Raw genomic sequence first — 17,480 nt, forward strand, 5'->3', positions numbered from 1 at the left:
ACGCATCGATCCTCCACATCCACAAAGACTGAGTCTGACACCACTTCTGGGCTGTTTTGCCATGGCAATACGTAGTACCCCACAAACCGAAAAGCGGGAAGCATTTCAGTAGTAACCAGGAGAGGAATGTTTGTGACGTCCTGCCCTTGGACATTCATTCTGCCAGCATGGATTATTTTTCCCTTATTTAACACCTATAAATGGAGCAGAATTGACACTGAGGTTACAGAATTTCAGATACTTGAGATTGAGTTTTTGCTCAAAATGTGGTGTTTTTGAAGAAATCTACCCATATTTGAGAGGTCATAAAAAGAGAACTAATGAAGGTAGGATGAAACTTTTTTTGTTTGTTTGAAAGCTGAGGTTCTGTTCTTTCCTTTGGTATATTGTATATTGATATATTTAAAGAAGAAAATTTTCTGAAAGGCATTAAACATTTGTGAATATCATGAAAAATGATGGCACTGGCTGGCAACTTTTTTTTTTAAACGCTGGCGGGGAAAGAGTTAATAAACAATGTCGTCTTATATTGGAGCTAGGGGTGCACCGATAAATCGGCCGATGATGCTTGCTATGCTTCTCAATTAATTACGGCCGCAGAAGAACCACCATAGACGCGCATCTGAAGGAAATGGCTTAAGGATATTTTTTTATTGCTGTTCTTCAAACCTTTTCGGTTATTTTCATGATAATAAAGAAAATCTATAATGATTATGTTTGACGAGTGCTTTTTCAAATGCATGTTATAAACGAATCAAACTAATAGTGATTTCAGATCGATAAGGACTAACTGATCAAAAGCCATAGTTAATGAAATAGCTGTGAATAATATCGACTGTCCGTATCAGAGTAGTTATGGCCAGGTGTTATTAGTGTATATCGGCATTTATCGTCGCAACTCTAATTTGAGCTCTTGACGATTCATCGTCAATCATACTGTACACCTGCGAAAATGCGGTAGGTGGCGCCAAATACACCTGGATTGACGCAACCTGATAAACTACAGTAAGACAGTTTACAGCTACATGTTTTTTCACAATGAAATGGACAGCCTAAGCTGTTATTAAATCCAGGTTGCAGGTTATATATGGTACTGTATGCCATTTGAAAAGTATTAAAGAATCTGTGGAACCAAACTGGTCCCCTTTGACTTATGAAAAGTATAAAAAAAATGAAAGCATCTTCAATACAAGACTTGGCATATTTCCAAAAGTTTTACACGTACCGCATATGTCAGATACTGAACATGTGCTCTCTGTCCTGGAGAAGTATTGATGTGCACCTTCAGGTTAACATTGTCCCCCACTTTTACTTTGTTGGTGCCAGCTGTGATATACAAGTAGTTTGGTATATGAGACCTGAAAGGGATGTAGGGTTCCACGCGTAACTCTTTCACAGCCTGTCGTTCTGTCTTTAGACCATCAACTACAGTCTCCACCTAAACATGAACACATATATTTAGGAAAATAAATTCTTTTTAGTAGAAGGTTTAATGCCTCCACTTATAAATACATTTTTATATTTTTGTGATTTCTTTGTGATATTACATAATGTAAAGACCATGCTGTGAAAATGTAACAGTTTTAGACGAGACATGGTCACATATTTTGGCCTAGTTTGTTTCTGTTGTGCATGTAAGTGTGTACTTGCGTGTTAGTCATACTTTTATTATCTGTGTTTGGATAGCAGATGGCATGTTCAGGGAGAGCGTAAGACTGCCTGTGTTTGATGTGCTGATGGGGCTTTGAAGGAGGTTGACTTTAACAGGTACATTACGTGCTGGAGATCCATCATGGTTACTGACTGTGACCTATAAAACAACAGGAAATATGATATTTAACATAATTAGCTTACAGATTAAAGGAATAGTTCACGTAAAGATGTAATTCTGTATTTGTTGTTTAACCTGTATGACTGCATTACCGTAATATCAAATGGCATGCCCGGTTTGAAATACTGAGATGTGTCCCTGAAGGAAAGCATGTAGGGTGATGTCACTATTTTAATGCCAGATTTTTCTGTTTCAACAAGGTCACTGCCTGAGGAGACGGAAATCATAAGATGAACGTAATGTTACGATCATACAGATTTCATTATTTGAAAAAATTCAGCAATGTGATGATAAATTAAAATCTTTTTGGAAAGGTTGGGAAGTATGGAGCCAGAATGATCTCAATAATAATTCACGCAAAAAACACGATGCACACACGCATAGCCAAATTTACATGCATGAAACCTAATTCATGTCCACAAGCTCGCATCTGACTGCCTAAAGAGGACAAGTAACCCACGTTGGAAAAGCGCGCTGCCAGGAAAGTCTAAAAAAAACCTAAGGCGATTCACACACGAAAAGTTACGATAAACTTGTGAATTTTAAACATTCAAAACTTTTCGTACACAGTTGTACATTTGTGAATTGTGTTTTTCATTTGTGACACGTATTTTATGAATATGAATTTTTATTTTGTGCATATGAATCGTTTTTTTTGTGAATATATATATATATATATATATATATATATATATATATATATATATATATATATATATATATATTTAATTTTAATTTCTCATTTCACTTTATTTATTATGACTCAACTTGTATACATAAATGTTCTGATTTACTTGTATGAATTCAATATTTGGCTTGATGGCTACATCTGGTTTAAATTTTGTGACATAGCCCACTTAGAAATCCCCTTACAGATAAAAATACTGATGTTTGACATACTTATTTTCCCCACTGTATATATCTATCTAAATATTTTGTGCATGTGAATTAGGTTTTATGCGTGTGTGCATCATGTTTTTTGTGTGAATTATTATTGAGATCATTCTGCCTCGGGACGGTACCTTTTAAAAAGATATGTACATTATATGTACCATTTAGGTACAGATATGTACCTCTAAGATACTAGTGTGTTACTTAGAGGGTCCCTTTTAGGTTCATAAGGGTACTTTTTGAAAAGGTACTGCCCAGTGACAAATATGTATAAATATGTGAACCCTTTTGATGGTGCATTTATGTTAGTCTTTCTTTGTCAGAATGGTACCGTTTTTTATTCTTTCCTTTGCAAACAGTAATACACTGTAATACTGTAATCTCTTACCTGATTTGGTCATAACTGAAGCTTTGATGTACACGGACGACCCCACTAGGCTCGGTGTGTCAGGATACACCCTTTTTATCTCCTCCATGGTTAAAGTGACAATTCCTCCATCCAGCTGCAATTTATAAGACAGGGTAGTGATAGTCCTATCCTATAAAGTTTTACTACTTTAATAGCAACACAATGTTCTTAAGTCACTTACATCATTCATTTGCTTCATAGATGAGAGTCTCCTCTTCTCACCATTTATTTCAATACCAAACAGCACATACGCTGTACCCTGCACTGGGCTACCGTACAGATACCTGAGGGAAATGGGATATTGCCAATAGTGATTCGGCATAGTGAAAATTATTTATCATGACAACTCTAGGAATGTAGTTGTAGCATTTTATGTGACATGGAAAGTATAAGTTTTAGCTTAGCGGTCTAGATCTGCTACGCTGCTGCTGGCATAAGTTAATGCTTTTGCTGTATCATGCACATAAATACAGAGGATAGGAGTAGTACATGCTGCTGCAAGGAAATAGGGAGAAGCCACATAGCAGATCTAAGCAGGTGGGGCTGGGGAGTGAGTTGGGCTAGGAATAATCTCATGCCACACTGCATCGACATGAACTGTGCGGCCAACTTTATCAGCTGCACAAAAGAGTTTCATGACTTGGTACATGCTTAGTTTTTTTTAAACTAAGGTATTTGATTCCCATAGCATAGCGTTGTAAGTTGCTTTGGATAAAAGTTGCATCTTAATACTACAAAAAAGTAAATAATCAATTAAAATTTTTATTACTTATTGGTGATTATTGGATTATCGTAATGATGTTTCAGTAAATACAGTTTGTGTTTTACAGCAAAAGCAATAAAAGTTGATTGATGAACACACCTGGCTCTGACTTCCACCTCCAGCTTTTCGTCATCTACGCTGAGGTGAGACGCCTTTGGAGTCAAAGTGACGTTGAACGCCGGCAAAACTTAGGAAGAAAGTTAAGACAGCTCTGTGTATGATGATTACACTGAGAAAAATATTTCATTAGATAATCAAAGTCCAAGTAATTTCTTACCGTATTTCTTTACTTCAAACTCTCTGGTGAATGCGTTTTCTTTTGCCTCATCAAACTTTGCAACAACTTTCCACCTGCCCTCTCTGTGAAAAGTAGTAAAAGTAAAAAGTGAAAAATTACACTGTAAAAAGTGAAAAATTGGTAACACCTAGATTTTTTTTTGCAACTTGTATTGAAGTGAAAACTACTTTAAAGGAAAACACCACAGTTTTTTCAATATTTATCATGTTGTTACCTCAACTTAGACTAATTATTACATCACTATCTTTTTTCAATGCGTGCACTTTAAATCTTTGTACAGCGTTGTGAATGTGTTAGCATTTAGCCTAGCCCCATTCATTCCTTAGGATCCAAACAGGGATGAATTTAGAAGCCTCCAAACACTTCCATGTTTTCCCTATTAAAAGACTGTTACATGAGAAGTTTGCTCGCACAAAATAAAACGTGGCGATTTTTTTTTAAGTGAATATAAATGAGAACTACTGTATACTGTATGGCAGAAGAGCACTTAGTTTGCAGCACTTCGACCTCAGGCGCAGTAATATTGACGGAAAATTGAGCAAAAGGGGGAGGAGTCAGGAGTAAAGATGTTACTGGCTGCGCGCCGAGGTCGAAAGTGCTGCAAACTAAGTGCTCTTCCGCCATACAATATAGTTCTCATTTTTTATCTGCTTAAAAAATCGGCACATTTTATTTTGTGCCACCATACTTAGTCGTGTAACTACTCATGTAACAGTCCTTAAATATGGAAAACATGTAAGTGTTTGGTGGCTTCTAAATTCATCATTGTTTGGATCCTAAGGAATAAATGGGGCTAGGCTAAATGCTAACATATTCACTACGCACTGTACAAAAAGTGCACGGCATGAATTGAAAAAAGATACAGTAGGTATGTATTAATTTGTCTAACTTGAGGTAAGAACATAGTAAAATATTGAAAAACTGTGGTTTTCCTTTAAGTAAAAAATTAATTTGAGATCCAACTTTTTACAGTGTAAATATTAAACAGTTAATTGTAGCTTAATAAATTATTATAAAAATTGTTTTACAGTATAACACAAATGAACAGTTCTGTATGCATACTTGACTACAGTAGACAGGGGGTAGGTATTCGAGAGGATCCCATCGATAGCTCTGACTCGGGTCATACCGTGCACCGCAATACCATCTGGGTTCTGAAACGTAAAAGACGTTTTCCCAGACAATATTTCAATTAAATCTGATAACTTCACATTGACAAGATCATTACGCTAGTCTCATGTTTAAGACAATCACCTCAATCTCCAGAGTTATGGTTCTCTCAACAGCATTAAATTCTGTATTAGATACAAAAGCCCTGAAACGGACTGAGGAAGACAGATATTGGGTTTTAGAAACATAGGAACATAATTTATTACTTTTTAATAAGTGGTATGAAAAATTCTTAACAGCATTTGAGAGATGACCTGTGTCTCCAGGGTTATAAACAGGCTTGTCAGTCTGAATGAAGATGTATCCAGCCCGGGGCGACAGCAATATGAGTTTCTCCATTCGATGATAACTGCCAAACTGAACGACCAGCTGCACATATTTCTTTTTCTTTTCATCCAAAACAAGCAGATTTGGATCGATCTGAGAAAATGAATGACATTACCTAAATCACAAAGCTCTACACAAAGCCAGTCACTGATTGGACAAGATGCTGATGTTATGCGTTGAATTTTTTTTTTTTTTAATTTAAAGGGTACCCTGACTATAAAAACATAATTGATTAATACTGGGATTCACTGTATGAATGTAAAGAAAAAAACAGTACGAATGTCAAAGTTATTATAAATGTTGAAAAAATGACAGACAACCATAACTGTAGGTTCACACCAGCCGCGGAAGAGGCGGCAAAAACGCGTGAACCGCGTCCAGTTTGCCGCTTGAACATTTTGAGTTTACTCGCTTAATCCGCGCGTGAAATTCTAGTCATTCGAGAAATTCACGCGGAAATCCGCGTCATGGGAGGGGCTTCTGCGACTCCGCGGAGACTACACCACTCCGCTCGCTTCCTGTAATCACGTCACTACTACAGCAAGCTCCTGATTGGAATTCCGCCAAAGTTCAGATTTTTGAACTCGCGCGTTTCCCGCGGCAACGCTCAATTCGCGCGGAACACCCCGCGCGTTCCGCGACACCCGCGCCGCGGCTACCGCGTGTACCGCGCCGCAGGATGCCTAATCGCGTGTTTGCATTGACTTAACATGTAAATCATCCGCGCTTGCCGCCTCTTCCGCGGCTGGTGTGAATCCACAGTTAGACATCATCACCCCAAAGTGCATTATGCGCAATACATAATGGCGCCTCCACAGCTTAAAATGAGTATTACAGGTTAGGATCTTTTGAAGTTATGAAAATTTGTACAAATTTGGACTTATACAATGTAAACCTTTTTTATATAAAGTATAAATTATACAAGCTTTCATAGTTGGGGTACCCTTTAACAGTTCCCATGGACCATTTTTGAACATAATTCATTTTAGAGAGCTGACCTCGATGGTTTCGATTGCAATGTAGTTGTTCTCTTTATTGAGGATGACAGAGCTACGATGCAGAGAATTCAATGCTGGATAGTCATGGATCACAAAAGAGGCTCTTGTTTCACCTGGAAGGTTATGCCCTTCCACCACGATGTTCTGTTTGGTTCCAAGCCTTATCTTTGCAGGAGCCAGTAGAGTAAACCTGATACACAACATATCTAAAGGTTCAATCCGAAAGACTTCAGCATATGACTTCTACATCCAGAATTCAAGCACTCAAATCCCCTGACGAGAACCCAAATAACATTTTAAACATGCAACTAGTGTGATATACATGTGATGTTAACATCAATGAATGTATTTTGGTCATACAGTATTTTTGAATTATCTCATTGTCATAAAACAACATTTTGGACAATAAATGTTGTATTGCTGTTTTATAATAAACATAAATATCTGAAATAAAATTAATTAATGAGAAGAAATGGTCAAATTATGGTCCCAAGCTGTCACCCGGGCAATACCCTTTAAAAAAAGTGCTAATATGTACCATTTAGATACAGATATGTAAACATTTGGTACTAATATGTACCTTTGAAGTACTAATATGACCTCTTTAGGGATACAAATGTGTGGTGCATGAAGTGGTGCATAACATTTTTAAAATCCTTTAAAGTTATTGTGGGATATAATCTTCGTTGTTTTCTTAAATAAAATATTAAATTGTCAAGTAGTTCTGCTTTAAAATATCAGTGCCACAATCAGAAATGTTTTGGGTTATGGCTAGAAGGGATACAGAAACGGCTAAACTATTGTGAAATCTTGCTAGATAAGCGCTATATTTATTCTAATCCTAACTCTAAACCCAACATTTCACAGGATTAAGTCTGTAGCTGTATACTATCTACTAGCCAGAACTGCTGTTTTTCATCGTAATCCTACCCAAAAACCTACCCCTAAACCCAACATCTCGTGAGATGTAGACCTGTATCCTATCTATCCAGAACCACGATTTTCATCCTAATTCTAAACCAAACATATCAAGCAATTTAGGTCGTAGCTGTATCCCATCTAGCCAAAAAACGTTATAATGTGATAAGAAACCAATTATACAGGAAATGACATCAAAGAGATGATCCCCATACAGCTCCATAACATGATGTTGGCAAATCTTTAGGCCATATTGAATGATATGACGATGTAAAATTAGGTTGCCAAATGATATAACCCTATTTAAAGGGGAGATTTCACAAGACTTTTTTTAAGATGTAAAATAAATCTTTGGTGCCCCAAACTTTCTAAAGGGATACCATCCCCAGTAAGAGCTAGGGAGCATTTTTTACTATTTTTTTCTGACAAGTGTGGTGCATGAAGTCAAAATGTCATAGGTGACGTAACTAATGAAATTTCTAAAATCCTGTAAAGTTATACAATCGCTTTATGGTTTTTCTTAAATAAAAGGGATAGAAGGGATACAGCAATGGCCAAACTATTGTGAAATCTCGCCAGATGAGCGCTATTTTTATTCTAATACATCAACCATACTGCTCCATAACATGTTAGTAAATCTTTTGGCAATATTTAATGATATGACAATGTAAAAATAGGTTGCCAAAAAATTATATAACCCTATTTAAAGGGGAAATCACATACTGTATGTGAAGTTTAAGCTCAAAATACCATATAGATAATTTATTTATAATTATAAGATGTTAAAATTGTCACTTTGTAGGTGTGAACAAAAATGTGCCGTTTTTGGGTGTGTCCTTTAAAATGCAAATGAGCTGATCTCTGCACTAAATGGCAGTGCTGTGGTTGGCTAGTGCAGATTAAGGGGCGGTATTATCCCCTTCTGACATCACAAGAGGAGCCAAATTTCAATGACCTATTTTTTCACGTGCTTACCGAGAATGGTTTACCAAAACTAAGTTACTGGGTTGATCTTTTCACATTTTCTAGGTTGATAAAAGCACTGGGGACCCAATTATAGCACTTAACAGGAAAAAAGTCAGATTTTCATGATATGCCCCCTTTAAATCCTACAAAAATCAGATTTCTAAGAGAGATTGTTAACTGATAACCAAGAGATATTCAAGCACAGTTAAGTTAAATGATTAAGTCATTTGTATTGATCAGGCATGTTTGTCTGTATTTGAGGGCATAGGACAAGAGAAACATGTGTACTTACGATGGAGATAGGTCGGGTTCTAGGTCTCTGCAAACACAGATAACATAGTTAAAGATGAACTCTATCTGAAAAACTAGTAGAAAACAGACAAATTTATTTGCTCTACTAAGAAATATAAAATATATACAGTATATTAATATAAGTATATATATATACACTATCAATGACAAAATTACAAAAAATGTCTTATTCGTAGATACGTATTATTTTTAACAAACTTCCTTCAGAGCAACCATACACATAAAGGTATAAAATGCATAAATACCGTAATCGGGCACGTGGATCCCACACCCCCAATCTGTTTAAATCACACAATACCACAAATCAATTTAAAACAGAAAAGTAGACATGAATGATGTAGCATATTAGGTAATAAAGGCAAACAAACCTGTTTCGAGCAAAAAACTGGGCATCGGAAATGTAACACATCAACACCGTCCATAACAGCAGACGAAGGAGCATCATCCTGCTGGGCCGACCCTTCGCAAAATGAGGGCACGACAGCAGGAGAGCTTAGATAGCCAATACTTCTCCTCCTACTTTTTCAACATGACCACTGATTAACTTATGCAATACTCGGGTCATTCTGTGCGAAACCAGACAGCAGAAGTCTAGCGTCCCTAAACAGGAATAGTAATGCTTCCTTAGCTACTAATTTAAATTGCATAAAAAACTAACTATGTTTATCAATTATAAAAGTAACAAAATATTTTAAACTTAAGAAAAGCACTGACACCTGCTTTTTATATGGGAGAATGTTTAATACAATCCTGGGGCGTTATTACAGCCAAAATATAACATTTGAGAAAGGGTGATGATGACATGTAGGACAAAAGCATCGTTGAATTTAATTTTAGTCTATGAGAGTTCACTGTTAGATTCAGAGTCCGAGTCACTGTAGTCCACAACCAGAGACTTTCCAATACTCGATCCAGTGCCGTTTTCCACTGCTATCCCACAATGCACCTCTGCAATCCGAACATTATCTGACGTGTCTTTCTTTTGCGTCTCTGCGGAGCAGCTATTATTGTCTATGTCCTTGATCTCATTCGCATCATTCTTGTGTTGAGGTTTGTCTTGGTTTGTATCTTCTCTGTCCAATTCTGGGTTTTGGCCAGTGGAGGATACCACTGAGTTTGTAGCACCGTTGCCGCCATCTGACTTTCTGCGTACCAGGACGTGTGAACTGGGTATTGTAGAGGAAAGTGCTTTGGCGACGGCCGCTCCCCGTCCCTGCTGTCCTAACTTTTGCAGGAGACTCCCAGCAGCTCCCCCTACAGCTGAAGACGGGCTACCGAACCAGGAGCGAAATGATATCTGTTGCCTTTTCGTCTGCTTTTTGTCTTCATACGCTAGAAAAGATAAAAAGAAAATAGGGCATAAATGAAGTGGACAAATAAAACGCATAAACAAAACAATGTTAGGTTTCTGTAGGTGGTTTAAAGGTAAAAAGCTGTTCCTGGGATAGTACCCTTTCAAAAAGTACACCTTTGTACCTAAAGAGTGCATATTAGTACCTCAAAGGTACCTGAATGGTACATATTAAAGGGACATTCCACTTTTTTTGAAAATAGGCTGATTTTCCAGCTCCCCTAGAGTTAAACATTTGATTTTTACCATTTTGGAATCCATTCAGCTGATCTCCGGGTCTGGCGCTAGCACTTTTAGCATAGCTTAGCATAATCCATTGAATCTGATTAGATCATTAGCATCGCTCAAAAATGACCAAAGAGTTTTAATATTTTTCCTATTTCCGTGTACTAAGAACGACAGAAAATTAAAAGTTGCGATTTTCTAGGCAGATATGGCTAGGAACTATACTCTCAATCTGGCGTAATAATCAAGGACTTGCTGTCGTAACATCGCTGCAGCAGGCGCAATGATATTACTTTTAATAGCAGGGGCTATTTTCGGGCACTGCGTAATATCATTAATAAAATATCGAAACTCTTTGGTCATTCATGAGCGTGATGCTAATGGTCTAATCAGATTCAATGGATTATGCTAAGCTATGCTAAAAGTGATACCGCCAGACCCAGAGATCAGCTAAAAAGGTAAAAATCAAATGTTTAACTCTAGGGGACCTGGAAAATGGTATTTTCAAAAAAGTGGAGTGTTCCTTTAAGACCTTTTTTAAGGGTACTATCTCAGAGACAGCTTTTGTACCTTTTTTTTGACCTAGTAAGGTATTCAGGGGTTGCTAAACATGTACATCCGACTTACAGTCAGGGGCCTGCAAGGTGAGCAATGACGCTAGTTTCTTATCCTCCTCCCTCTCTGGTACCAAAGGGATGGACAGACCGGTCCTCAATCGCACCGCATTGTCCTTCTCCTCTTCCTCTGCTATCAATTTCTTCTCACTCTGCATGTGCAAATCACAAAGCCATCAGAAATAAACCTTGAAACCAACTCACTTGAGTGGAATGTATACAAAACATACCCTGAACTTCCTGCGGAGGGCGCTGTTGAGCTGAAAGTCATCTTTCCAGCTGGCCTGGTGCTCTTGTAGGTCAGTGAGAGACGGTATGGCGGCACGCAACTTTTCCTTGTCTTTCCCTCCGTGATCTAATTTATACATGGCATCCGTTTCCAGTTTCTCTTTCTCGCTGTGCTCTGATGGTGCGATGTGGAGGTAGATAGCAAAATAGCAAACCAAATTATATGTGTGTATTATTTTAATAAATTAATCATTATTATAACAATATTGTACCGGTAGTGAGTATCTGCTCATTTTCAGCCATATCCCATCTTTCCTCTTTTCTCTGGGCTCCGCTCACGATGACATAATCACAGGTGGCTGGATCTGTCTGCATCTCGATGTAGTTGACACACAGATGGCACTTCATTCTGAACCTGTGATTAAACACATGTGCACTTGTCTTGAATGGATATAAACCTATATATAGATATATCAAAGGCCCCATTGACTTCCATAGTATTCTTTAATTCTGCTATGGAAGTCAATGGGGCCTCTGGTCGGTTTGGTTACAAACATTCCTCAAAATATATTCTTTTGTGGTCATCAGAACAAATACATTTATACAGGTTTGTAACAATCTGAAAATGAATACATGTTGACAGAATTTTTTTATTTTGGGGTGAACTATTCCTTTAAGAGATCTAGATGCTGTATTACCTGTATATTGGTGTTGTGTAATAAGTGCCAACTTTCTTCTTCTCTGCGTTGTATCGGACCCCTTAAAAATAAAAATGATCAATATGTCATTAAACAAACCAACTATACAATGTTGTGGATTACTGTAAGACTGCTTTCTAAATTGAATAATAGTGTACTGTAGGGCCCTATGAAATCCTATGAATTCCGTTTTCATTTTTCTGGATTCTGCTTTTAATGGATAAATTAAATTTCAGTAATCAAAAAGCGTATCTTATCAACTGAAAACATTTAATGAATATAATTTCCATTCTGTATAGGGTGGGAATGCACACTCATACAGTATATTAACGGCAGTGGTGGATCCACGACTTTTCTTCATCTTTCCTGAATGTCCCGTAAATATACTTTTAAAACTGTGCGGACATATGTGCGCATAAGGTGGACGCGGGATGAAAGTATACTGTGTACATTTTTTGTCTTCTGTCTTCCAGGCTTTGACAAACCTGCTTGTGCTCTAGTCAACCCTTGTATGTATGGCGAGAAGCGGACGTATCCGTCTTTACGTCCAACATTACACAAAACAAAAGGATATGTTTCCGCGCATTTCTGTTGTTTTATTTGCCAATTAATGATACCACGTCAAAAAGTTAACATTTGACAATTAATGAATCCAAAATTTGCCAAATTCCATGACATTGCTGTAAAGTAAATGTTTACATTCTTATTTTTATGTATGGATTCCGTGATTCTATCCGTGTTTTCCGCACCATGGAAATCATAGGGCCGTAGTACTGGTTACTGTGCAGTATACACTGAATCACATTTAAAACAGTGTGCAATATTAAGTTAAAAGCAATGCATTGTTGGATAACATATTTCAGAAAGGGTTGTATACAGCACATTTATACCACAGGGCTGTTGAATGCTTCATTCTGATTGGTCGAGAAATGCATGCATGCAAATATGCATTATTTTTCCATAAAACGCAAACCTGACCTGTCAAATGTCTTCAAAAATAACCACCAGAGCAATGTTTTAGCAATGTCTGTGGTAACTGTGGTATAAGTGGAATAATTGACTCCTTGGTCCTTTAAATTATGTAAGGAATAATTATTCCGAAATAATGCACAGACAATGTGATAATGCGGCACTACAGAAAGCATATTTATTTCTGATTGAATATAAGCGTCTTTGTCATTAAAAATTTCTGAAATTGAAGTTTTTATTACATACTGCTGACTAGGGGTGGGGGATAAACCGGTAGACATTTGTCAAACAGTAGAGATTTGTGGACTATCGTCGTCTCTATAGCAGTCACGCACCCACCTAACGTTGCTGTGCGCGTGTTCATGATAACTTAAGGTTTGTAAAACAAGTGATTTTAAGGCATTGCAACACAAACAACAGTGCTATATGCGCACGCTGTTTTCGTGTGAGAGAAGCATGCAAGTCGCATATCCAATGCTTATTCATGATATAAAATTTTGGTCATATCACCCACCCCTACTGCTGATGCTTTTTGTCGTTATATGTCATGAAATGAACAGCTTATGTCTCTTGTTCTCCGTGCTTGTGGACACCATAAAATGCTTTTACCAAATGTTTGCTGTATTTGCATGTCCCTCACTTTGGTTACTAGTTGATCACGTCATCAAAGACCTCATTGTTAGTTAAAATGTATTCGGCCTTTTCCCATATTGTAATTTTTGTTGCTGAATATTCGATGCATCCCTAATTATTTTTAAATAATTCAAAGGATCGAAGTCAATTATTCCACTTATACCATGGTTACCACAAATATTGCTCCGGTGGTTATTTTAAGACATTTGACAGGTCAGCTGTGCGTTTTACAGAAAAAGAATCAACACATATGGAACATTTCTTGACCAATCAGATTAAATAATTTAACAACCCCTAAATATAACTGAAAGTAATGCACTATATTATGTACTATACTCTACAACAGAACTAGCAACAGTAGCATGAAATCATCCTGCCTTATGTGTGTACTTACCCATGCCTATATGATTCTTACAGCCATCACACCAGATATTATAAGGCATCTCAAAACTGTACATGTAACACATAGACATTAAGCATTAGACAAATAAAAAAAAACACATAAAAAAACTACAACAATACCATAAATATGTATGTGTGCTACCGTATGATGAGAATGCCTTGAGACAGTTTCCTGGCCCTCTCCCGTAGTGGGTGAGTTTTCCAATAGCCATTAATGGAGCCATGCTGTAAGAGATTGAGATGTATATTTGAATGGAAAATCTTTTAACATACATACAACCTAAAAGATTTTGTTTGTTTGTTATCCTAACCTTGGCTGGATCGAAATCCGGGGGATAGTATTTGTTCACTCCTTTCCTCTCACCCTGAAACAGAGAACAAGTGTTGTTAATACAATAAAGAAATCATACAGTATAACAACAGGTTTACCAATAAAGTTCCCGTACCATTTTTCTGCTTTCACCTCAGCTCCAAATGACAACAGTATCAATCGAATACAACTGCAGGAATGACAGAAAAGCTTTAAATTATGATTAAACAATAATTATGGCAACACTAAACACTATTAAAAGTACAGTTGTTGTTAGGCATGTTGAACAGTGCGCTGACGTAAACCCATGATATATAACTTAACCCATCTGTTACCGTCACTACAAATGGACTTTATATGTAAAGACTTTAATCTAGTAAAAAGAAAACTGGATTCACGTGAACATAAAACATTAAAACGTCGTCGTAAAACGAGGCGAATTAAACGATATTTATTAGGATTATATCATTGTGATCAGGCGATCATGCTAGGTCCTAAAAATGAAAACCAAACCAGGCGAATAACAAAAACAACACAATGTGCGTATTTTATGCTGTTTATATCATTCACATATACTCGAACAAGTAATATAACAAATTGTTTTTATAAACATTAATGAAATTTAATGTATTTTACACTCACCAAACCTTCTGCGTAAACAGCGTTTCTTCGTCGCTCCGCGAGTCACGGAAAACATGCGCGAGTGTTGCTACAGCGCCGCCTGTGGCGCAGAAGAAAACAGCGTTAAACACACAAACGCTTTGGTTGAAGATTTAAGATTCATTCAAGATTTTTATTGTCATGTGTACCTAGGTACAAGCAATTAAGACTTTTTGTTTTAATATAGAATTGTTTTGTGTTTTTTAAAGCAAACCTGCTTATGCATAGGCCTACTTTGTACAGTTGTCATGTCTTATAAAGTGCATACAGACACATTTTTGAAAAAGGGGAAATCCTCTAAAATGGAAACAGGCTACATATCAATCATGAATAACGTTCTTTCATTTGCTGGCTCACATTTACTTGAAATACCTGCTATGCTTGCCAGTTGGGCTTTCGCTGGCAGATGGGTATTTTCCCTTCATTGAGAGAGATGGTACTGTAGATCAATGGAAATACTTGGAAAACCAATGCATTTTCCAAATCTGTGCATAATTTATTTTTTAGGAATTATGCATGGAACATGCATGACATGAGACAAACAGGAGAACAAAACAAGAAAGATTCACTTTTGTAATACAGATTCACGATGCAGAATATCACAATCTCGATACAATCTACATAAAAAAAAGATTAAAAACACTAATTTCTGTGGTCAATATTGGAACCAACTAGTGAGCTTTATGATGGTGGTGCGATGATTGTACATAAGTGCATGCAAGTGTATACAGAAGACAACATGGGATACGATTGAGTCTTTTTAGTATTTGTGTCTGTCTGAGTAAGGCAGGAATCTCATATCAAGATCACAGTGAAAGAGTTATGGACTCATCAGACGGAAAGAAGGGAAAAGGGCTTTGTCTGTCTGGTGCATGCACCCTTGGAGATTTATTCTTAAAAATGTGCACAGACTCTGTATTTCTTATACTTGGCTTTATGACTCTAGATTCCTAAAAAGGGCAAGACAGATGACAAAACAATGCGTAACTTTATTAAAATATAACAGCAGCTCATCATACTACCAAACTGAGTAAATAGCCATATACCAATGAAACTAATTATGTAGAATCAAACGTAGTGCGCAATCATCTAAATTTTCCAATATTTAAAAGTGATGTAATTGTGTAAATGTGCACTATACGTTTCATCTTCTTAAACATGTTTTGTGCAAAACCGTTTCGAAATGTTTCATAAAGTGAAACTTTATAATAATTGCTCTAAATTGTATATATTATTGCATCACATAACATTATTTACAATCAGTATCCATGTTTTTTTTTTTTCAAATTGATCACTGTTATTGTTTCTTCATAACAGATTTGAACTATTATGTTTTATGAGGATTACATGTGTAATATAATGAGAAACTTTATATAAATTGAAATTTTGCATAGACCCTGTTCCCAAGAGCCCAATGTAAATTATTTCTAAATAAAGCATGACATAATGCATGCTTTTGAAACGTTAACATCTTTAGGATGGGGTCAGGGGTGTTAAAGGTATGGATAGCCGAGCTGGGGCATTTGCAAGCGCATTCCGGCAAAGACAGGTCTCCCGCCCGGTCCATATAGGGCTCGTCTGCTCCGGACAGGAATGCGAAAACGGCGTTCCAGCATTAGGAAGCATTTTGTGGGAATTAGTGGGGAATCTCAAACTCTCGAGACGAGGGCTGTTAATGCTGTAAATCTAAGCAGTGCACTAGAAGCTCCTGCCCTCTCCATCATTTCTCGTCCTTAACACCATTCCTGAATCACATCCCTCCATCAGTTGGACCAGCGTTTATCTTCCTTTGCAGGCTCTCGGTCCTCTCATGTTGTTTAGTGTTGTTAATCTCTTTTAAAAAACAGCATTTCTGTGATGACCAAGTCTGGTTTCTTCTGCTTTTCTTACTTTATTTATTCTTCACACCATCTATGGCTATATTCATGGCGAGAACCGGTTAATCCATACACGGGTTGGGGAGGAGCAATTTGGTATCTCCAATTCACCTAACTTTCATGTTTTTGTCTTTGAAAGCGGAGTACCCGGAGTAAACTTGCAAAGAAAGGCCACATGACCTACACGGAGCTCGAACCAGGGACCCTCTAAGCAACCTCTACCCACTAAGCAACTGTGCTGCCCATTTTGTGCCATTCCACTTGAAGGCCACCAGTTATGTGTTGGGCTTTCTGATCTGAGACAGTGCAGTTGTAATAACACACTGATGTGCAGTTTGTTAGAGTGATTTTATTATTGGAACAGTAGAAGTTTAGCAGGATCTGTGGGGGGGGGGCAGGTGAGCTTTTGTTATTGCCCTAAGGAGGTAAAGATGCTGTTTTGCCTTTTTAATCCGAGTGGAGGTGTTGAGGGTCCAGGAAAGATCCTAATGAACAGTTCAGCCCCAAAAGCGTGGCCCCACCTAGTCCACCAATGGCCCACATATAGCTCTTTGGTCTTCTGGGTGTTGGGTGTCTGTCAGGTACTGAATTACCTTCCTACAGGCCATTTTATTGTTGCCAGCAACTGTG

At 37.3% G+C, this 17,480-nt stretch overlaps 2 protein-coding genes across 2 annotated transcripts in view; both read right to left on the reverse strand.

Annotated features, from left to right (window-relative positions):
* The window catches only part of LOC135740997 (venom factor-like), a 34,795-nt gene extending 25,426 nt beyond the window's left edge, over nt 1–9,369 (reverse strand). The window contains exons 1-15 of the mRNA XM_073813649.1: nt 9,252–9,369; nt 9,129–9,161; nt 8,864–8,890; nt 6,688–6,877; nt 5,617–5,782; nt 5,447–5,517; nt 5,255–5,346; nt 4,172–4,254; nt 3,994–4,081; nt 3,313–3,415; nt 3,111–3,225; nt 1,924–2,039; nt 1,664–1,810; nt 1,226–1,438; nt 3–194 (exon numbers count right to left, since the gene is read on the reverse strand). Of these exons, the coding sequence (XP_073669750.1) occupies nt 3–194; nt 1,226–1,438; nt 1,664–1,810; nt 1,924–2,039; nt 3,111–3,225; nt 3,313–3,415; nt 3,994–4,081; nt 4,172–4,254; nt 5,255–5,346; nt 5,447–5,517; nt 5,617–5,782; nt 6,688–6,877; nt 8,864–8,890; nt 9,129–9,161; nt 9,252–9,328 (1,713 nt within the window). The 5' untranslated portion in view covers nt 9,329–9,369. The remainder of the gene's footprint in view (nt 1–2; nt 195–1,225; nt 1,439–1,663; nt 1,811–1,923; nt 2,040–3,110; nt 3,226–3,312; nt 3,416–3,993; nt 4,082–4,171; nt 4,255–5,254; nt 5,347–5,446; nt 5,518–5,616; nt 5,783–6,687; nt 6,878–8,863; nt 8,891–9,128; nt 9,162–9,251) is intronic.
* A 240-nt stretch (nt 9,370–9,609) lies between these two features.
* yju2b (YJU2 splicing factor homolog B) lies at nt 9,610–15,032 on the reverse strand. Its single transcript, XM_065259600.2, has 10 exons — nt 14,956–15,032; nt 14,450–14,503; nt 14,315–14,368; nt 14,146–14,228; nt 13,996–14,051; nt 12,000–12,060; nt 11,574–11,716; nt 11,304–11,476; nt 11,087–11,225; nt 9,610–10,215 (listed from the first exon to the last, which is right to left on the reverse strand). Exons 2-10 carry the CDS (start codon nt 14,450–14,452, stop codon nt 9,722–9,724), a joined length of 1,206 nt encoding a protein of 401 aa, XP_065115672.1. The 5' UTR covers nt 14,453–14,503; nt 14,956–15,032; the 3' UTR covers nt 9,610–9,721.
* Nucleotides 15,033–17,480: the final 2,448 nt, after the last annotated feature.

Source organism: Paramisgurnus dabryanus, chromosome 24 (assembly GCF_030506205.2).
Source record: "Paramisgurnus dabryanus chromosome 24, PD_genome_1.1, whole genome shotgun sequence".
Taxonomy (NCBI): Eukaryota; Metazoa; Chordata; class Actinopteri; order Cypriniformes; family Cobitidae; genus Paramisgurnus; species Paramisgurnus dabryanus.